This window comes from Dermacentor andersoni, chromosome 3 (genome assembly GCF_023375885.2).
Source record: "Dermacentor andersoni chromosome 3, qqDerAnde1_hic_scaffold, whole genome shotgun sequence".
NCBI classification, from domain to species: domain Eukaryota; kingdom Metazoa; phylum Arthropoda; class Arachnida; order Ixodida; family Ixodidae; genus Dermacentor; species Dermacentor andersoni.
This window is the reverse complement of record NC_092816.1, coordinates 17,161,787-17,184,851: the sequence shown is the minus strand read 5'-3', so window position 1 is coordinate 17,184,851 and position 23,065 is coordinate 17,161,787. Positions and strand designations below refer to the sequence as shown.

At 43.4% G+C, this 23,065-nt stretch overlaps 1 protein-coding gene across 11 annotated transcripts in view; it reads left to right on the top strand.

Moving 5' to 3' along the window:
- Positions 1-23,065, top strand: part of LOC126520240 (transducin-like enhancer protein 4) — a 101,638-nt gene that overhangs the window by 70,920 nt on the left and 7,653 nt on the right. For all 11 annotated transcript variants that reach the window (XM_055065566.2, XM_055065568.1, XM_072287074.1 and 8 more), the window contains 4 exons: positions 13,713-13,962; positions 18,633-18,734; positions 20,564-20,709; positions 21,809-21,920. In XM_055065566.2, the coding sequence (XP_054921541.1) occupies positions 13,713-13,962; positions 18,633-18,734; positions 20,564-20,709; positions 21,809-21,920 (610 nt within the window). The remainder of the gene's footprint in view (positions 1-13,712; positions 13,963-18,632; positions 18,735-20,563; positions 20,710-21,808; positions 21,921-23,065) is intronic.

Genomic DNA, 23,065 nt, shown 5'->3' with positions numbered 1-23,065 from the left:
TTTGATGATGCTGAAGACACAATCAGTGTACGAAAACTACATTTTCAGCAGACACTGTCAATCGGTGTCCTAGGAAGATATGTTCCAATGTAGAGGTGTCTTGATTGGAATATACATGTTCACTGTACTTTTGACTCTTAATGCTCCATCTGAAAAACTAGCCAGCAGTGGTTTCCTTGGATTTTTTTTATATTAACTTGAAATTAGTATGATGCATGCACATTTATATGGGACACAGTGCAAAATTAGTGGAAATGTGTTGGCCTGTATTAGTTGCTTTCTTATTAAGTATTTGCCACCAACTTCATCAAGCCGCTGACGAATTGCTGAATCAGAGTGTGTAGGAGCATGGATTGAGTGTACTTCCTTTGTACTTTTGAAAGAACAAATTCTTTAAAGCAGTGTAAATTCTGGTTGTAAATTTCTCAAATTGCTGCATGTAAGGTTGCTGCATGCACAGATACTGCTTTATTGTAACTTAGGCTTGCAGGACAGTTCATACTTATGGCTCTTACAGTGTGGCTTGAGATTCACAAGAGATGACACAGTTATTCTTCATTGCGTGCCTATTTAAAGGGACACTAAAGGCAAATAATAAGTCGACATGGACTGTTTAAATACCATTCCAGAAACCTTGCAACGCTTGCTTCGTGCTAGAAAGGACTTAGTTTACGAGAAAATTGCATCTGAAGAGTCCGAATACCTTTTTCGAAATTCAGATCTCCCGCCACCCAACCGGGGGAGTGGTGACGTTGCATACACCATCACCACCCTTTGCTGGCGTCGGTGAGTAAAACAGCATCCGACAGATGGCAGCACCGAGCCAAGACAGAGCGGTGGATTTGCCGCTGCAGCTGCTTTGTGGTCAAGTAGCGTACACAGTTTGGGCATCCCACGACATAACATGGAGGCTGAATTCTCTGCTACTTGGAAGTTTGTGCAAGTTTCGCGAGCCAGCAAAACCAGCGCAGCACTACGCGATAACGAAACTTCTGTAACGCGAAAGCGTGGGCGGTGCAGAGTCGAGCGAAAACATAGCCTTTCAACCGCCCTTGTTGTTGTCAAGGGTAACTTCGATGAGTTCCTTTTTCTAAAAATGAAACAGAACTGGACAAGTAGCATTTTATTTCGTCTTGTAATCATGTTTTTTGCAACGAGTGGCTGAGTACCAGTGACAGAATTGAGGAGTGCTTTCGTCATCGGGCAAGTACTTCAATGTCCCGGGGGAGTCTCTAATGATGTCCTGCATTTACCTCAGTTTCTCGATTAATAAGCCTCTGTTCGCGATAATAGTGACACCTTAGATATTCTCAAGCACTGATCTATCATTTTAGCTTGACTTAATATTTGCCTTTAGTGCCCCTTTAAGCCGTAGTTTTGCTTTTGACTTGGTAGTCTGGCATTGCTTTATGTAACTGCACCAGTTTTAATATTATTGATTCAGCATTGTACCTCAAGGACTTATTCTGGCGCTTTGCAAAGGTGTACTTTGACAAGCTTTGACTGCATTGGAGCTTTATAAGTCGCATGACAATTGAAATTGTACAGGTCAACAATGCATTGCACTGTGAGTGAAGGGTCGTTGTTTGAAATCTTGCAGATGAGCCAGCCTGCTTGATCGCCTGTTCCGAGTCAGGTTGAAGAGGTTCTCGGTGAATACGAGCTTGAGCTTTTTAGGTGCATGAGGCCAGCTGTAAGGCATGAAAGAGGCCGTGGACCAAGAAAGACACCCTGTAAATTTCACTTGAAAAATAAAAGGCCCGGTTTTGTTGCAATCTGCATTGGGAGTGCTTTATTTCGTCTTGGTGCACCTCAGTCTTGACCTTTTCAAGGCACTCCTGAAAGGGCCCCGGTGTCTGTTTGTTCCACGAGCCTCTTTGCATAGGCGAGATGGAGCTGATAGGAGAAAGGAAAGGCTGACTGTAACAATAGGAAATTCTCTTCATGGGGTGCATAAATGCAGGGTATTTCTCCATACCTTTTGTTACTGAAAGAAAGGCAGCACTAGTCACTATGGTCACTACCTCCTGATTCAGCAACATTGCAATTAATACCAGTAGCGTAAAAGAGCTGACTACTTTGTGAACTTGAAGTGGTTTGCACCACTCCAAGGAATCGGAGTTCTAAACATGGTCACAAAGTGGCAGCATGTACTGCATCTTCTGAGGCCATAGCTTGTCTTTCTTCCATTCTCTACACTGAAGGTTATCAGCAGTGTCGGCTAACCTGGAACGAGAACCAGATGAGGTGTTCATCCATCGCCCATCACTACTCCCTACCTGCGCTGAATGGAAAAGTCGTAGAAGGACTAGTGCACTGTGGGCAAGTCCACCTCCCTTGTGTGAGGCTTGCAGCTAGATCCAGTCTCGGATTGGTTGAAGCGAGCCATAGCTTTTGATCCTCTGTGCACAGTTGGTGAGACAGAGTAAAGGCATCCTTCATGTGCCATTCCAGCTAGTATACTGTACCACTACTCAGACAATAAGTAAACGTGCAACTCTTATACAAGGATATCTTTTATATGGGTCACTTTGGGCTCTATATACAGATGATTGAGCTTCATTAATACAGAAGTCCGGACCCAGTTCCTCACCAATATTTTAGCTGCTACCATAGGACAGTCTCTTTCGCCTTGGTGATCTCGTCTCGGTAGTATTTTCAGCAGTCCAAAACAAGTTTTTGCTTAAAATTTGCCTTACAGATTTAAGTATGGGGAGAAATTGAGCATGCTTGGCTATGGATATTTATTTCCAAAGAAAAAAGGAAGATATTCCAGACTCTATAATGAAGAAGGAAATGCAGTAAACACAATGCAAGTGAGCTCTATTTTCAATTGCACTCATGCTTGCATAATGTTTCATTTGGATTACCAACTTGCTTGACCCTTCATCTTGTTGATAGCTTTTAAAGGTGAGTAAGTAAGGATAATTTGAGCTTAATGCTTTCCCAACTAGGTAACTGTAGTTACTCTTTTGGATGTGCAATTTTTTCTTTTTATTCTGGATGGGGGTTCAAGATCACACTGACAGCACGTTAACATGGACACTTTCAGAAGTTCTCAGCCAAGATTGTGGATAAATGAAAACATTCATATTAGGAGTTTTGATGGAAAGCAAACTAAGATTTATGGCGAACATGATAATTAGTTTCATCTAAATTTGACTGTCTCTTAAGGTCACATACTTTGCAGCTCATTGCTTCACTAAGCTCATTTCTGTTTCCAAATAAGGCCAGCCACACAGCACCAAGTTCACATCAGGGTTCACAAACTTGCAAGAAAGTGCAAATGTAATGTTTTTGTTTACATTTTTGAGTATTAAATTTGTGTTCTGCATTTGCTGTGCCTGCTCAATGTTTGCTTAATTAAGTGGGGACATGGATTTTAAAGTTATCTTCCTTTTCTTTTGGACTAGATTTGATAGAAGTGTAGATGCTTGTTTATTATTCTCTTCTTATTCTAAAAATGCTATTATTTTTTTCTGTAGGTTCATTACTTCATGAGATAATAAAGAAAAAGACTTGTTTTTAGAACACTGTACAAATAACCATTGCACAAAAATCTGCAAATGGCACATGGATCAATACTACAAAGCACAAGACGCATGATCATGGAAGCACCTTTAGGATTGGGTCATTATTTCTGGTTTCAGAGCACACTGAACTCCAGTGTTTTCAATATGGTCATGCAGGGGTCACACAAAATACAAAATTTAAGAACCCTAAAACAAACATTTTAAAAATCTTCTTCCTATGTCGTGTGCTTCAGCCATTTAGCTTCATGCTGCAAAAATAGTTATTTTTCTATCTTCGATAGGTATTTATATATCCTAGTTAAAGGTTTGCTGAGTGTGCAAAATTAGTGTTTTGAGAAAACATACCAATCATCTTTAAAATTAATCAGCTTTATAAAATCAGCCTTAAGATTAATATATTGTTGCAGGAAGAAAGCAGGCCCAGGAGTATAAAATAATGTATATTTACAACAGAGGTATATGGCGTTCAGGCAACTGCCAGACTTCGTCTTCCTCTAGTCTAATTCAACTTCGTCCTTCTCTTCACCGTAACATCACCTTCCCGGCGGAGTAGCTCTGTCCCGGTGCAAGTTATAGAGCCTCACTTAATGGGGGGACATAAGGCTTGAGCCTGACGACGTGAACAACATCGCTAGTGACGTTGGGAGGCACTGAAGGCTGACCGACTGGGGCGATCTCGTATGTCACGTTGGACAGTTGGCGTAAGATCTGGTACGGACCAGAATAACGCGAAAGTATTTTTTCCGACAAGCCGACGCGACGTGAAGGCGTCCAGAGAAGGACAAGGGAACCAGGTGAAAAATGGGTGTCTCGATGCCGAAGGTCGTAGCGTCGCTTTTGAGAAGCTTGCGAGACTGTGAGGCGATGACGGGCGACTTCTCGGGCCTGGGCGGCCAAGCCAATAGCATCGCGAGCGTAACCAGTGCTGGGTGATTGCACTGCGGAAGGTAGCAACGTGTCAAAGGGCAAGGTGGGGTCGCGACCATACAACAGGTAAAATGGTGAAAATCCGGCAGTGTTATGACGGGACGAGTTGTATGCGGAAGTGATGTACGGTAAAGCGACATCCCAGTCGCGGTGATCGTCGGAAACGTACATGGCCAGCATTTCAGTTAGCGTGCGGTTGAGTCGCTCGGTGAGGCCGTTCGTTTGGGGGTGGTACGCGGTAGCAATCTGGTGTTCTGTAGAACAGGAGCGGAGAAGATCATCGACGACCTTCGATAGAAAGTAGCGGCCGCGATCCGTAAGCAACTGGCGAGGGGCGCCGTGGTGCAGGATGACGTCGTATAGTAAGAAGTCGGCGACATCTGTAGCGCAGCTGGTTGGTAGCGCTCGTGCGATGGCATATCTCGTGGCATAATCTGTTGCTACAGCAATCGATTTGTTTCCTTTGATGGAAATTGGAAAGGGGCCCAGGAGGTCTAGGCCCACATGGAAGAAGGGCTCTGTAGGGATATCTATTGGTTGCAGCAAACCAGCGGGAGGCATAGCAGGCATCTTCCGGCGCTGACACAGGTCGCAAGAAGCGACATAACGGCACACAGAGTGATAAATGCCGGGCCAGAAGAAGCGGCGCCGCAGGCGGTCGTATGTACGAGTGATGCCCAGATGTCCAGCAGTAGGAGCATCGTGAAATTGCTGGAGCACGGCGAGTCGAAGGTGCTTGGGAACGACTAGTAGGAGCTCCGGGCCGTCAGGGCGAACGCTACGACGGTATAAAGTTCCATCGCGCAAGGTGAACATCCGGAGGGACGGGTCGTTGGGCGAGGAGCTTAGGCGTTCCATAAGTGCTCGAAGAACAGGATCTTTGCGCTGCTCGTCGCCAATATGGAGGAAGCCGGAAAGGGATAGAACACTGATGCATCGGTATCATCCGGTTGATCCACGGGATTGCGGGACAGGCAGCCAGCGTCTTTATGCAGGCGCCCTGACTTATACATAATAGAAAATGTATATTCTTGTAGACGCAATGCCCAACGTGCAAGTTGTCCAGTTGGGTCCTTCAAAGAGGAGAGCCAGCAAAGGGCGTGATGATCGGTTACGACGCAGAAGCTCCGACCGAAAAGGTATGGCCGAAATTTCGCGACCGCCCATACTAGCGCGAGACATTCTCTCTCAGTAATGGAGTAATTTCGCTGGCCGTGGAAAGAAGGCGGCTAGCGTAAGCGATGACACCGTCTTGGCCCTGTTGACACTGAGCGAGGACAGCGCCGATGCCATGACCACACACGTCAGTTCGTACTTCAGTGGGCGAAGAAGGATCAAAGTGTGACAGAATTGGTGAAGTTGTAAGTCGCTCAATCAGGGTAGAGAAGGCTTTCTCCTGCAGTGGTCCCCAAGAGAAAGAGACGTCTTTCTTAAGAAGGTCAGTGAGAGGGTGAGCGATGTCGGCAAAACTTTTCACAAATCGCCGGAAATAAGAGCATAAGCCCAGAAAACTACGGACATCGTTTGTTGAACAAGGTACAGGAAAATTTCGCACGGCGTGAACTTTCTGTGGATCAGGTTGGATTCCGGCGGCGTTTACAAGATGGCCGAGCATGTTAATTTCATGGCGACCGAAATGGCACTTGGAGGAGTTTAGCTGAAGGCCAGCCCTGCGAAACACGGAGAGTATGGTTGTGAGGCGCCGCAGGTGGCTCTCAAAGTTCGGCGAAAACACAATCACATTGTCGAGGTAACAGAAGCATGTAGACCACTTCAAGCCGCGCAAGAGAGAGTCCATCATTCACTCGAATGTAGCCGGCGCATTGCATAAACCAAAGGGCATGACTTTAAATTGGTACAGACCGTCCGATGTGATGAAGGCGGTTTTCTCGCGGTCCATCTCATCGACGCTAATCTGCCAATAGCCGGAGTGGAGGTCAATTGATGAAAAGTATTGGGATCCGTGAAGGCAGTCAAGAGCATCATCAATGCGAGGCAGGGGTTAAACATCCTTTTTTGTTATCCTGTTGAGGTGACGGTAGTCAACGCAGAAGCGCCACGAGTTGTCTTTTTTCTTTACTAAGACAACCGGTGATGCCCACGGGCTACTGGAAGGTTCAATGATGTTTTTGTCCATCATCCTGTCTATCTCTTTCTGTATGATGGCCCTTTCTGTTGCGGAGACACGATATGGTCGCCTATGAATGGGGCTGGCATCGCCGGTGTTGATGCGATGCGTGACAACAGATGTCTGGCCATGTGGACGGTCATCCATATCAAAGATGTCCCGATAAGATGACAGGAGGTGACGAAGAGCTGCTGTTTGCTCGGAAGGAAGGTCAGGGGCGATCATCTTAGAAACATCATCTGCGGGCGTCGAGTACGCAGGAGTGGGTGACAAAGGTCCGTTGGTACTGAGGAAGGATTCAGAGGTCAGAGAAGAAACCTGAAATTCTTCCAAAGGAGTGATATGCGCTATGGCGATACCGTGTGGCAGCACATGCGACGAAAATCCAAAATTGAGGATGGGCACGCGAGTGCAGTTTTCGTGGATCCGGATTAAGGTGCTCGGCAGGGCAATATTGCGCGAAAAAACCACGTCAGTAAGCGGCGGCACTACGTACTCGCCATCAGGTACGGGAGGACAGGGTGTCAGGAGGACATTTGTAGCCGCTTGTGGAGACAGCCTTGCAAACTCAGCAGAACATAAGCGGTGTGAAGCACAAGTTGTTGCGTCGGCAGGAAGCGGCAGATCCAACTGTACAACACCTGCGGAGCAGTCAATTTGGGCAGAGTGTTTCGAAAGAAAGTCGAGGCCGTGAATTAGGTCATACGGACAGTGTTCAAGGACGATAAATAGAACAACGGTATAATGGTCCCCAATGGTCACACGTGCTGTGCACATTCTAAGGACAGGTGAAGTACTCCCATCGGCGACTCGCACAGTGCCCGGTACGGCGGGTGTCAGAACCTTTCTGAGCCTTCGGCGTAGAGCAGCGCTCATAACTGAAAGCTGCGCTCCTGTATCAACCAGAGATCTAACAGGAACGCCATCAACTTCAATGTCCAGTAGGTTTCCACATGTAGGCAGGGTCAACAGAGGATTTGTGGGCCGGGTCGGAGTTGCAGCTTCACCTCCGGGAGCTGCACCGCCTAGTTTACCGAAGCGAAGCGACCGGTTGCAGAAGGGGACGAAGAGCGGCGAACGAGAGGCGAACGGGACCTACGACCTTGCGGAGACGGGGAGCGGCTAGATCTTGGTGGAGCACCGTCGCCGTTGATGTTCCTAGTCGGCGTATAGGGCGAGAAAGTACGATTGTCTGGTACTTGGCGGTAGTGACTCGGAGACGACCATCGAGGAGGCGACGACTAGTGGTTGCGGCAATGACGGGCGATGTATCCAATACCGGAGCAATTAAAACAGATGGGTTTATCATCCGCTGAGCGCCAGTCAGCTGGGTTGCGATGGAGTGGCGGAAAGCTTTGCCTCTTGGAGCGAGCGGCCGGAGAAATCTGGTAGGTGTTTGTATGGTGGACCGAGCAGAGAGATGGAATGCCCAAACTTGCTATTTCCTCCTGAACGACCGCTTGTATAAGGGAGATAGCGGGCACGCTTTCCCGACAGTCGGAACGAACTGGAGCCGGAGCCATGGCCTCAAGCTCACGGCGAACGATGCGCGTGATATCTTCCGGTCCTGTGGGCTGAACGAACCGCGGAGGGTCTTCGCAAGAAGATGTCGCGGTGGTATTGGGCAATCGGTCGAAAGTTTGAGCGACGCGGTGGCCCTTCGCGTGTTCGAAGCGCCGGCACTCCTTTATAATTGCATCCACAGTGGCACAATCCTTGCACATCAGGAGATTGAAGGCATCGTCTGCAATACCTTTCAGTATGTGACCAATCTTGTCTGCCTCGGTCATGTTGTTATCAGCCTTGCGACAGAGGGCCAGCACATCCTGTATGTACATGACATAGGATTCTGTGGACGTCTGAGCGCGGCCTGCAAGTTCTTTTTTTGCTGCCAGCTGACGACCGACAGGTCTGCCAAACAGGTCTCGCATTTTTTCTTTGCAGACATCCCAGCTCGTTAGGTGAGCTTCGTGTGTGTCGTACCATTGCTTCGCAGTTCCTTTTAGATAAAATATGACGTTTGCTAGCATCATTGTTGGATCCCACCTGTTGTTGTCGCACACTCGTTCGTACATCGTAAACCGGTCCTCGACGTCGGCGTTGTCCGTGCCACAATATGTCCCTGGGTCCCGCGGATGAGTGAGGATGACCGTTGGCACGGGCTGCTGAGGCGTTGTCGCTTGTGTCAGTTGATTTGCCATTGTGGCGGCAGGTAGATGACGTCCGCTGCGAAGTTCCGTGATTGTACCCCGCACCTTCCACCAAAATGTTGCAGGAAGAAGGCAGGCCCATGAGTATAAAATAATGTATATTCACAACAGAGGTATATGGCGTTCAGGCAACTGCCAGACTTCGTCTTCCTCTAGTCTAATTCAACTTCATCCTTCTCTTCATGGTAACGATATTATGGCTAAAACATAGACACTTCAAATACAAAGCTTTGCATATAATAAGAGATGCAGACTCCAAAAATGAAATTTTACAAAACTAAACGTTTTGTAAATTTTTGGGCCTAAAGACTCTGTCCTCTCTTAAAGGGCCCCTCACCAGGTCAGGCCATTTTGAGCTGACAAGCGCAGAGCATACAGTGTGTGCTAACGATCGTATTTGCAAAGAATCACATTGCTACGCATAGCGGAAATGTCTGAAATTTCAATCTGAACTCTGTTTTTCATTTCCCTTGCGGCAACCGCGCTCCAGGCCGGACATTGACGTGCTCGTGTCCCTGCACCTACGTACTCGTGACTACACTGTGACGTCAGTCATGGTGACACGAGACTTCAAGAATTATTCAAGGCAACATCTGTTATTTACGCGATCTGTTGCTTGAATTGATGAATTGAAGTTTAGAGAAATGTCTGCATGTTTTTTGTTTTACTTCGCACCGAAGCAAGAGAGATGTACATTCGCTTCGTCTGCTTGTTCCCACGGTCGTGCAGTCACGTGCGCAGGTATCGAAACTATGCCATTTTCTACAGTGTTCCAGCGTGTGATCATGTTCTGTGATCTACTTATTCTGCCTCAGTATTCGTGTAGCACTGAACTATACCGCCAGTCATGTGTGCTTGTGCACAGCACACAAAATTGTGCGCTGCACGAAACGACAACAGCTCGCGAGCAACTCCGTCAGGGAAAAGCGCAGCGCCGGAAAACAAAAACAAAAAACAAAGCGAGGAGAAAAAGAAATGAAGGCGACGCCCGGGACATATGCGTCACGCGATCCTCAAGGTCCGGTATAGGAGAATGCAAGGAAGGAATTTCGCTTGCGGAGGCTAGACGGGGCGAGCGAAGAGAGTGTCTCACTATGCAGTGGAGCTTGCCTTCTGAATTCATAGGTTCGTGGCACTGAAATATTCGGCTATTAATCTATTCAGTTATTTATACAGAATCGGCTATTAATGAGCGATTTGAAACATTTTGGGGCAGAACATGTGAGGACACGTAACTTCCAGTGTATAACTAAAATTTGCTATGGGGCCTAGTGAGGGGCCCTTTAAGGCTGCTAAAGTTCATACCAATACTGTGAATGTTAATACAAAATAACACTTTTGATGGGCTTTGCATGACTTTGTCAAGTATTCAAAGCTTGGAGAGATGTAGATATGCTGTAAATAATTGGTCTCCACAGCATCTTGTTGCACAGAATTGTCATTCATAATTTCAGTATTTCATGTAATTGAGGGTCATAATGAGAAGGCATTACAGTACTGTGAGGCTGTGAAGGGCTTGTTTAGCCCTTTCACGGTCAATTTTTTTTTGCCATATGCAACCGCCCATGGTCGATTTTTTTAATTGTAGATTCCAATTCTTCTGACAGACCTATTTCGAAAAAAATTTACCATAATTTTTCTAGGGTGACCGTAAAGTGAGAAAGAAATACTTTTCATTGGTATATGCTGTTTATTCATGAATAACAACAATAAAAAAAGGAAATAAACTTATAAGAATTAAAAATTTGATGCATTGTTATGCACATAGTTCAAAGCTTAGAAAATGCGCACACGAGAATATTTTGCAAGTCTCAAATGTTCCTGCTCTTACACTAATATTTACGTCCATAGCGTAATTGAACTGCATAGGTGAGCACCCTCAAGAAAACTGTGTGGTTGTGTGCCCGTCAAAGAAGCAAACCGTGTGACAAACTTCCGCTAATCTTCACCTACTTCTTCATCATTATGATCATCATCATCACCACCACCACCACCACCACCATCATCAGTCTGGTTATGCCCACTGCAGGGCAAAGGCCTCTCCCATACTTCTCCAACTACCCCGGTCATGTACTAGTTGTGGCCATGTTGTCCCTGCAAACTCCTTAATCTCATCCACCCACCTAACTTTCTGCCGCCCCCTGCTACGCTTCCCTTCCCTTGGAATCCAGTCCGTAACCCTTAATGACCATCGGTTATCTTCCCTCCTCATTACATGTCCTGCCCATGCCCATTTCCTTTTCTTGATTTTAACTAAGATGTCATTAACTCGCATTTGTTCCCTCACCCAATCTTCTCTTTTCTCATCCCTTAACGTTACACCCATCATTCTTCTTTCCATAGCTCGTTGCGTCGTCCTCGATTTAAGTAGAACCCTTTTCGTAAGCCTCCAGATTTCTGCCCCGTACGTGAGTACTGGTAAGACACAGCTGTTATACACATCTTCATCTTATTGTCAACCAAAATTTTCATGCATTTCCAAAAAAGAAAAAAAAGAAAAGAAAAGGAAACGCATGCACGGTGGCATCCTTCCTATGCGCACTCCTGTGAGCACTAAACGAGCGAGAAACAGGTGGCTGCCCTTTGAGCGATTAGTAACGATATAGCCATCAGTTTTGCGAGTGCAAGAGCTGAAATCGCCCGTGGAACAAAACCCAAACCTCCGCCCGCCTGTGCGCAGGCCAAAGCGCAAGTGGTAGTACATAAACGCGCCGGAGGAAACTAGCTCGAAAACAAACCATGCCACAAAAACAGAGAGAGGGAGGCGTGAGAAAAAAATTCCCTGTGTTCCCAGATAGTGGCAGCACATGGCAGAAAAGAAAAAATTGGGAAATAGGCGCGCTTTTTAAACATACAGATGGCATCATAAATGTACAGCATCGACCATTTTGGACTTGTCTGCGGTGCCGTATATGTACGTCATTGACCCTGAAAGGATTAACTAATGGGACTTCAGCTAGTGTGAATGACCTCAACCTTAAAAAGTTGTATTGTTGACTAGAAATGACAGGTTTCCCAAGTTAGCCAAAAGATACTTGAAATATGAGAATTTTAAAAAAGTTTTTAACACTTCAACAGTTGTACGTTCTTAAAAATTTGAGCTCCTGGAGGCTCCAGCACATTTGCATGTTTTAAATAAATTTTAGGGCACATAAGATCATATTTTTTATCACAGGATTTAATAAATTAGTAAGTAGTACTGGAAGAGCATTAAATATGGCTTTTACCCCACATATTATGGGTAAGACCAAAAAACATGTGCTCTGGCTTGTGAAAATGTAAATCTAGAGAACAACTGTAAGAACATGTAAGCTTGTTGCATTACCTCACAGTAGTCCTTTTGCTTTGAAGGATGGCAATGAACAATTATTTGGCATTTTTTATTGGCAGGGTAACATAAATGAACAGATATCATTAGCAACCATTGATATCTAAATATTTAACCATCAGCTATCTAATACCCAAGTCAGACGGCCAAATTTAGCATCACTTTGAGTGAGTACACTTCACTGTTAGTGTCATTCGCAGTCTGTCAGATTTGAAGGTTTAGTGGCACTTGCTGTATAGTGCACAATTGCCAGTGAGTACATTCGTTAAACCGAAGTGTGTAGGCTCAATAGCAGCGCTTCAAAAATAAATAAAGAAATACTCAGTCAGACTTGGCACTAATTCAAAGGCATCTTTTTGTAATTTAATATGTGTGAGCGTTCCCGTGACATCAGTGGAACCAAAGCAAGCTGAAACGTTCATTTTTGGCACCCACCAAATCATCCATGGAGTCTGCCATTTTGACTGTGTATATTTTGGATATGTTTCTTGCGTGAATTGGCTCAATACGAATAGGCATGTTAACAAATTTATATCATTTCTATTTTTAGTGCAAAAGTTTTTTTAAATGTAACAAAATGGTAACTGTTTTCAATACTCAAAATGCCGAGAACCATATTAAGCAATTTGGCTTCATAGATTGTCATTGTCATCAATCCTGAATAACACTTTGTTTTGTTGTCTAGCACCCCGCCACCAAAGCGGCACTCAGCGGGGCAAACTGCACTCACTCGAAGTGTCATTAAAATTGCCTGTCTGAATGGAGTATAAGCACAACATACCAAAGTGGCAAGCACCAGCAGCATCTGTGCCTATTTAAGATACACAACTGTTTTCAAAGTTATGAAACTCTCCATTTGCTTCTGGTATGGTATGTGCTGGGAACTTGAAAACTCAAGTGCCTTCCATTCACATGCATGTATTCACCATCAGTGGTGTGTGAATCAATATTAGGCACCGTTCACACCCTGACTAATATTTTATAAGGGTATACATTCACTCATACTTGCCTTTATTGGCACTCACCCACACTCACTTCTGCTTACACTTATCCACTAGACTAACCAACTCTGACTTACAATAAAGCTGACATCTCTGGAATTAGTAATTTCATGAGTACATTTATGTGCGAAGGTGTATAGTTATGGCACTTATTATGCTCATTACTGCAGTGATGCATGTTCTCACACAACAGCATTCACACTGCATTAAAAGTTGGTCACAGAGCCCAGTCATTAAAACATGCAACACAGCTCTGGTGGCTTTCTGTGCTCATGATGGCTGAACTCATGCTCTTCGCATATTTCCTTCTGTGAATGATCTGTCATCTATTCAACTTAAAGCAGCATGCAAAAACTGTCTCATCATCAAAACAAGGCCACTAGATGACAATATGTGCTATGGCCTTGTTGCAATCGCAAAGTTGCACGATGCATTATCTATCATACTGATGTGAAAGTGGTATGCATTTGTAAAACTGGTGCTCAATCTTAAATGATACTGTGAAGTTGAATTTCTTATGCTGGAAAGCTCCAGCCTTCTCAGTTTCCTGCAAATTAACCTCTCCGTGTACAATCCTTTGCACAGGGCCTATTCGTTCCATGTGAGTGCAGAGGGCCAGATGCAGCCAGTGCCATTCCCACCAGATGCGCTTATGGGTGCTGGCATTCCACGGCATGCACGGCAGATCAACACGCTGTCGCATGGTGAAGTGGTGTGTGCGGTGACCATCTCGAGTCCCACCAAATATGTCTACACGGGGGGCAAAGGATGTGTCAAGGTCTGGGACATCAGTCAACCAGGATCCAAGAGTCCTGTTTCACAGCTTGACTGTCTGGTAAGTACTGGTTTAAAGGGGCCCTGAACCTATATTTATTGAAGTCTAGAAATGCATTTGAAGTTAAAATAAGACTATTTCAGAAATACTTTGCCACAAAAAGTACTTCAATGCGTTCAGCATAAGTGGAGTTATTGGCAGTCAAAGACAGCTTGTGATCCCCTTCGCAGTGTTCCTGCTGCTTCTTAAGTGCTTTGCACTGTGAAGGCTACGGCGGAGCGGTACATGCCCACAATGCTCCTTCTCCTTAATGTCACCGTGGCGCGCAGTTCAAATTTGATTTCAGATGTTCACGTAGATGCCACTATTTCCAATTTTGGCGTATTCGACGCACCAAACGTGGTTATAGTGCAGTGTGGTTGTATGCGCAGAATTTGCTTTGTGCAAGACAGGGATCGACTACACGCTCGTGCACATATGCTCCAGTCTGACCGTGTTACGTCGTGCGTACCGGCTTCGCCCTGCACCAGCTTGACCGATGGATAGTAACCACGACCTACTTGTGCATTTTAATGTAGTAACCATAACCAACTTGTGCATTTTAAAGTGCTGTCAATAGCTCAATACGAATTGATACCTGCCAAGGTGTCTAGCCAGGAGTGACCAGAAGTGTGTGTGTGTGGTCTGATATTCTTTCACATGATTCGAGGCTAGTTGAGTGTTCAGAACAAGTTGAACTTAGCGAGACCCAATGGCCATGGCACCGACAATCAGCGTGGCAAAAGTTTAATCCCTAAGTGCAACCAAGCATGAGCAGATGATATTCAGCTTCTTCCATAAGTATTTAATTCTTACCGAAATTTAATAGCAGATTTTTACTTACTTCAGCCGGTTTAATAAACTGCATCAATAAATATTGGCAGTAACAGTAGAAAGAAGCTGACTGATCCAAAAACCCTTCTTGATTGAAGTCAGATATCAGCCAATGGCAGCCATCTATGAGAATCTTGCATATGACGACATATGCAAACCAGCGGCGGCTTTGAAGTGGGTGAAGAGAAGGCCTCATTTGAAAAGAAAGTACTTGAGAATAAGGACACTTTGCACTCTGCTTGCGAGCTTCATGTGCCACGCACGACTACAAAATTTGGCCATATGTTCATAGCAACGTATGCTATCCCCAGACTGCATTTTTTTCACCAAGCCTGAGGGTTGGTTCAGGACCCATTTAACGTTTCCAACAGCAAGAGCAAGATTACCTGAGGAAAAAGTGAATAGCTTTACCCATTCACACTTGTCAATAGGTTGCAATACTGGTTCAGGGAAACTCGCTGCTGTGTTTCACTATAAAAGTGCATTTGATTGCTGTGATATCCTGTTTCGGTTTCGTGCCACTACACTACAATTGCCAAGTGTGCTGAAGACTGCAGTATAATGTTCTCTGTGGTGCTCAACATAATGTATTAGGCTGATGCAAAGTTTCTGAGTTTGTGTGGACTGCATGTAAAATGTAAATAGAAAGCTGATGATTCAGCAACAATTAGAGCTGGGCTGCAGAGTTGTATGTGCTCATAGCTGATGTATACAGACAACATAATTTTGCAACTTCAACAAACTTCATTTCTTATGTTTGTGCCATTTTCCTCCAGCTAAAAGAATGAGCTTGATGAAATAGGATTCTGAAATCCTTTCAGTTATATCAGGAAACATTGTAATGTCCGTGGTTTACAGGCCGCCATCTGGTAACATGGACTCATTTCTTGAAACCATGGAATCTTATCTAAGCTTGGCAATGAGCAACAAGTACGATGTGATCATTGGTGGCGACTTCAACATAGATATGTTATGTACAACAGTGAACAGCGTGAATTTTGATGTGTTACTTAGATGTTACTGTGTCACAAATATGATAACCACAGCAACCCGTATAACCCCTACTTCCCAAACATGCATCGATTTATTTTTAACGAATATTAATTCTCCATTCATTCACTCAGGAGTTACATGCTGTGATGTAAGCGATCATATTGGCATATATTTATTTTGCCAGAAGGAGGTCCCGAAATGTTACTTTGGTGTAAAAGCTATGTATCAATGTGTAATGGAAGGTTCCCTAGAAAGCTTTCGCACGGACCTTCTAGGTGTAGGCTTTTCTGACATAATTAGCAAAGCTAGAGCGGACAGCGCTTATGACTTATTTTTCGACGCCTTCACTCATGTCTATAACAAGCACTTCGTTACAAAATAAAGAGGCTACCTAAAGCAATAAGAAAACCGTGGATATCACGTGAACGCTACACGCGTATTAAAGAAAAGCACAAATTATATCAACTCTTTATTGATACAAAAGGTACTCTTGTTCTTGAGCGCTTTAAGAAATGCAGAAATAAATTAAATTCTGACATACGACAGGCAAAGCACAGACATTACGAAAACTACTTGGCAGCTGCATTAAATCGTCCTGATAAGATCTGGCGTAAAATCCGGTCACTCGGCTCTGGCATCTCGCAGGTCACAACTCCAGATAAAATTACAAGCGATGGCATAGAATACTCAGGTAATTCTCTCGCAGAAAAATTTAACAACTTTTTTACGGCCGCACTAAACTCCTCAGCAGACACAACTCACATAACTATTGATAGATGTCCCTCGTCTTTGTTTCTGGAACCTGTCTCTACAAGTGAAATTTTGTCTGTGTTCAGAGACCTAAAGAACAGTACATCGTGTGATGCGGAAAATATACAGATATGTCCATTTAAGCACGTCATTGACATCATTGCTGCGCCATTGGAGCACATATACAACTTATGCTTAGAAACCGCTACTTTCCCCTCGAGAATGCAGATTGCTAGAGTAGCAGTCATATATAAAAAAGTAGCAAAAATGACTTTGGGAACTTAGACCAATCAGTATTCTGCCCGTCTTCTCAAAAGTGTTCGAGAAGCTCATTCTTAAGCGCGTTGAAAGTTTTTTAAGTAAACACAGTACACTTTCTGACAGCCAGTATGGCTTCAGAAAAAAACGATCGACGGAACTTGCTCTTTTACACCAGAAAGAATATATACTAAGGAACTTTGAACATAGGAACCTCGTCTTGGGAATTTTCTTAGATTATAGCAAAGCCTTTGATTGCATAAATCATAGCATCTTGTTTCAGAAGCTTGAATGTTATGGAATTAGAGGCGCAGCATTACTCTTAATTAAATCTTACCTATCACATAGAAGACAGTATGTCCAGATAAACGAATATAAGTCAAGTTTACGAACAGTTTCGTGCGGGGTACCCCAAGGGAGTATCTTAGGACCCTTGCTTTTTAACCTGTACATTCATGATATCATCAGTGTGGATACTAATGTTCGTTTCATAATCTACGCCGATGATACTAGTTTGTTTTTATCTGACGATAGCAGTAGTAAGTTAAGGACAAATGCAAATGTGCTCCTGGAAAAAATACATATATGGTCCGATAAAAATCTTTTGTCTGTTAATACTGCAAAGTCAAAGGCAGTACTTTTTCGTCCCAAAAATAAAAAAATGCGGTGATTTTGGTGAGTTATTTTATAACAGAGACCAGATTGAGTTAGTAAGGTCATTCAAATCACTTGGCGTAACATTCACCGAAAACATGCTGTGGGACGACCACATAGACAATGTAGCATTAAAGGCATCTAGAGCCATAGGATTTATAATGCGTTCCAAAAATTATCTCCCACAAAAGATAAAACTATCTCTATATCATGCATTATTTCGCTCACATCTAAACTACTGCTCAATAGTATGGGGTACTGCTACACAAACCGGTCTGAAAAAACTATGAACTCTCGAAAAACGGGCTCTCAGATTAGTTCATAACCTACCAAGGAGACACTCAACAAAAAGCTTATTTTTCAAGAACAAGATCATTAACGTTTTCAGCGCCAAATGGTAGCATTTCAACTCCCATCCTTACTTAACAAATTAATTGATGAAAATATAGACTTAGGAAGCATTAGCTGCTCTAACCTTCGCAACTACTTTCTCCTTAACGCGTCCCTTTGATTGTCCAACATTTAGGAATCTGTGAACGTTTCTGTGTCTAATTGTGTTATGAGCGTATTTTTGGTTGCTGTTCTTTCGCTGTTTCGTAAGCGTTTTTGTTCTCAGTTGCAGTACTTGTCTTTCTTTTCAATCGGTTTATATTCTTTTCACACACGCAGGTGATTGTGTATTTTGCATACTTGTTTTTGTACTAATGCTTTGTTTGACTTTGTATTTGCTGTTGTGACAGAAGTGCCGTCGCATGCCACTGCTCACCTGCTGTACGGGGGGTGGGAACTTAGTCAAGCATCAATCGCTTTTATTCCCATCCCCTCCATCAATCTAATGGTGATGGAAATAAATCATTATTAGGAGTAGACTGCTGAAAAAGATTACAGAAAGCTCGGGGATATTGGCGGCATGTTTTCAGATGTGAAACTGGATGTTGCAAAAGCTGTTTAGCTAGTCATGAAGACATTCTTGCATCTGTTTGGGTGCTTTTTAAACTATTGTTAAAATTCAGTCAGCAGTATCTTTCCTTCTCTCCTCTCTGCTCATCTCGCATGCTACGTAAACTTGATGCTGCCTATTCAAAAGTTACATGTTTCACTTCATACAATTCAAAGTGAAGACTGTGTTTAGGCAGAATTTATTCGTAGGACTATACTGTGCAGCATGGTTGTCATAGCTCGTATGTCTCTGTGTGTTGCAGCAAAGGGACAATTATATCCGCTCCTGCAAGCTTCTTCCTGATGGGAGAACACTCATCGTGGGTGGGGAAGCTAGTACCATTTGCATCTGGGATCTGGGTGCGGTAAGTGCACTGTTGAATCTTATCTCTGATGAGCAACCCAGAATGTGTTGCACACCAAATATAAGTTGTCATGTCACACAGATTATTCATCTCTTGTTCTAAGTTAAACAGGAGTGTGTATTGTGCTTTAAATGAATGATGGGCCAAAGTATATTGTAGAACTATAGGAATTGTATTTGCTAGTTTCAGCGCCAGTGAGTATGAAGGTACGAAAACTTGCCCCAGTGGCTGTGGTTTTCTGCTACTGAGCATGAGCTTGTGGGTTTGATTCATGGCCATTGCAGCTGCATTTTAGTGGAGATGAAATGCAATAATACTCGTGTGCTTAGATATAATGTGCATTAAAGAACCCCAGCTGCTGATAAATATTATGGAACCCCCCTACCACTACGACGACGTCTCCATAGCCCAGGTGTTGCTTTAGGACTGTATGATTTCATTTTGATTTTATATGTAGCTGAGAGAAGTGTGCTACAGAAATATACTGTATATTTAGGTATAGAAATATACTGTATATTTAGGCATAGAAAACCCTCTTTTTGAGCCTGTATTCGGAGAAAAAGAAAACAAAATCACACGTTTGGCTCGTATGAAAAGCCTCCTAAAACAATACTCAAATAATTATTTTAAGAGGAAGCTTTAGCTCGAGTGCTTCTATCTAAATACATGTAAAAGGAGAATTCACTTTTCTCGGACTGCACCAAATTTGACGACGTTTGTTGCATTTAAAAGAAAAGCTTAAAATCTAGTGACTGTTGGTTTTGAATTTTCGATTTAGGCCGTAAATTTTTTATTAAGGACTGGCAAAAATAGAAAAGTTTTAAAAACGAAACTATCAAGTTTACAACTCTGTCACTCAACCATGAAAAACGATAATACAATTTTGTGAATGGCATCTAATAGCGCATCTAAAGCAGACGAAATTGATATGTTACACATGAATTTAAGAACATTTAGTAATATTCAAATACAGCTTTTGCAGAACCCTTGTAAACAATGTAACAAATTCACGTAAGTTGGAAAATGACGTATCGAATTTGTCTGGTTTCAATGATCTAATGGATGCCGTTTACAGAACTGCGGTATCTGTTCTTGATGCAGAGATATAAATTTGTAAACTTTGTGCTTCTATTTTTTTCAAACTTTCGCATTTTTGAAAATTCTTGTAACAAGATTCAGGACCTAAATCGAAATACTGCTTCCAACAGTCACTAGAATTTCACTTTCTCTCTCAAATTCAACAAATTTCATTAAAATCAGTCCAGGGGTTATCTCAGAAAAACGTTTTCGCGTTTTACATGTATCTGAATAGGCCGTGTCAGAGTTGGGCCCGAGCTAAAGCTTCCTCTTAACAGCTCAATGCAATTATTGTCTCAAACAAAGCCCCAGGAACAATTTTCATTCTATAAGCTGGCATCATCGGCAAAGTGGATGGAAAATATGGATGTGACATGCAGGTATCATGCATGATCGCAGATATACACGAAACCAGTCTATTGAATACAAATGTAGTTCTTTTCATAGTTTTTAAAATTCTTTGACACTTATTTTTGGACTCCAACAGGGATTTCTGTGCATTGTTACACCAGCTAAGTTGAAATTTGTGAGCACATGTGATCTTCTGTAGGTTGCCGAAGCTTACACCAGAAGTTATACATGTTGAGCTTGTTGGTTTGGATACGACACCATAGCACCTGTATTGCCTGGCTCGTTTCGTCCTATTTTCTGTGCTGTTTGTATGTTATCAAAAGTGTAACCTGTCTCAGTCAGGACCGTGGCACCATTGTGCAATGTTAGCAGTGCAGTGACTTGAGCCTATCTTGTCTCAGCCAACCCCGCGAATCAAGGCTGAGCTGACTTCAAGTGCACCTGCGTGCTATGCCTTGGCCATCAGCCCCGACTCCAAGGTTTGCTTCAGCTGCTGTTCGGATGGGAACATTGCTGTCTGGGACCTGCACAATCAGACGCTTGTCAGGTATGTCAGAACTAAATTTGCCAGCTCTTAGCAGTAGGAGAAAGATTGGCTCCTTGATGCACAATAGAAATGCAAAGAAAAGATTCTGTCCTAAAAAAAAAGAAAAGAATAAGTTTCTTTGTGTATTTACACAGGAGCAGTATTTATAGTATGACCTTTAATTGGTGTTATACTACTTACGTTAAATATACTCTTCAGAATTTTTTAAAATAACTGAAAATGTCTTGCGCATGACAGGGCACCGCTTTGAAAATCTCCTCACAAACGTTTTGACTTTCTTCTAAGCTGGCTGTCTTTCTCCCTCCTCGCACTGCATATTAAAAACATTTTATGGACAGCCCAGGCGCATTACTGCCGTCGGCATCGCTGCTGCTGTGAGGTCCAAGGGCGATAAAATTGTCGCCGTGCATCATGTGATGTATGTGCGAGTGAAAGCATGTGAGAGTGAGCCGGTTGTCATGGCTCAATCTTGCGCACTCAACGGAGGGAAGTGGCGAGGAAGTACACTGTCTTACGTCGTGTCGCGCACAAGGCTTTGAGGGCAGGATAGGGAGGGCAGGGTAGCTGCCGTGCTTCCTCACTCCAGCATTTTGACAGCGGGTGCGCACAGTCATAAAGTGAAATGTGTTCATGTTTGCTTGTGCACGCGTGACAGTATACTTGTTCATTTAGTTAGTAAGCAAATGTTTACAAGTTTATATGGCTGATAAACTACTATCCTTACTTCATATAGCTGTCTACTAATTTTTTATTGCAATTGATGCTTCACTTTTCAGACAAAACTGCGACTTTTTTCAGTAAGAGCATGTTCTGTGTGGTGCACGCAGCTACGTGCTTCATAAACCTCACAAGTTCTTGCGGTTCTCTTCAATTCATCTTAATGAGAACCTGCATCGCAACATTCCGTAGACACATTCCTTTTCAGGTTATGGCTCACTAGCTATAGATGACTGAGAAGTAAACAACTCTAACTTGCTGAACCCAGTGTCTAATTTCAGCACTTTGTAGCAAATGCTTTCATACATAAATACAATTTTTTGCTATATATCTGGTTGAAAGCTCTTGCCATGCATTGAGAGTCTTCCAAATTCGAATGCAGGCAGTTCCAGGGGCATACAGATGGTGCAAGTTGCATCGATATTTCAAGTGATGGCACCAAGCTGTGGACTGGTGGTCTAGACAACACTGTGCGCTCTTGGGACCTTCGTGAGGTGAGTGCTTTCTGTGTGCTTTGTGAGAAGCACATCACTGCAGTTGAATCATGTTTTAACCAAGTTGCATCTGACATCAACATGACTTCATTATCTCCTATATTTCTTTAATCATAGATTATGGTTACATACTGATATCAGCGAGAAAAATTCTATATTTACTTCATTACATACAATAATTTGTTATATTCGTAGTAAAGAACACAGTAGCAAAACTGTGAACTAAGTTTTTATTGGGCGAACCTGTGCACATGAACAAGTTACACTCAAAGCACAATGATATCAACAAACACAGTTGGCGATCGTTGAAATCTGATCAGCGGGTCAAGCGCGTCATCTTTTATATATGAGCCATCGAAGATTCCAGATTAATCGCATGGTGTCCCCCGGTCTTCTAGAAAGTACTATAGAATTAGCGTCGCGCACACCGTCAGATCTCAGAAGGTGCAGCGACAACAGACAATGGATAGAACCAACATGCAGGCGCGTCCTGCGCGGAGCGATAACGTTTTATATTTGTTAGATGGTGAACAGCGTTCACCAGAGAAACATAAAAAAGCACACGTGCCAATATCAAACTTTGACTATACATTCTGCGATATTGCCGGTCTGTGGGTCGATTCCTCCTGCTGTTGCTCCTATATTTATTTTTATTTAATAGGGCATAGCACAGTAATGTCCTAGGAAATTCCGTCGTCAGTGGACACTATAAATCATTCTCATAGGCGGGCTGAGGGAGATATGTCGATTAGATTTAGGCACATCGAGAGTAACGAGTAAAGGTCTTGGGATAATCAGCATGGCCATAACTTATTGCCTAAAAATGAACCACTTTTAAAGCCAAGTGAAGTGCTATAGCTCAGAGTGGCGGAGAGCATGGCGTGAAGCAGGACTTCTTTGTCACTCCATGTGAGCAGGATAAAAATGCTTGGTTTCTCCAGTTGGCTTCAGTTCAGTACGGGTCCTTATGAAAGCAAGAAAGTCTTAGGTGACCGGGGTCCTTATTTTATCACCAAAGCCAAAAGAGTTGAAGCTTGCGGGCCGGCTGCATGAGTACAGGTCCTGACCGCTTTACTTGGTTAATGATTTAAAGGATAAGGGTGTCTTCAGTTCGTATCAATGTTGTGTTTTTTTTCTGTGACTTA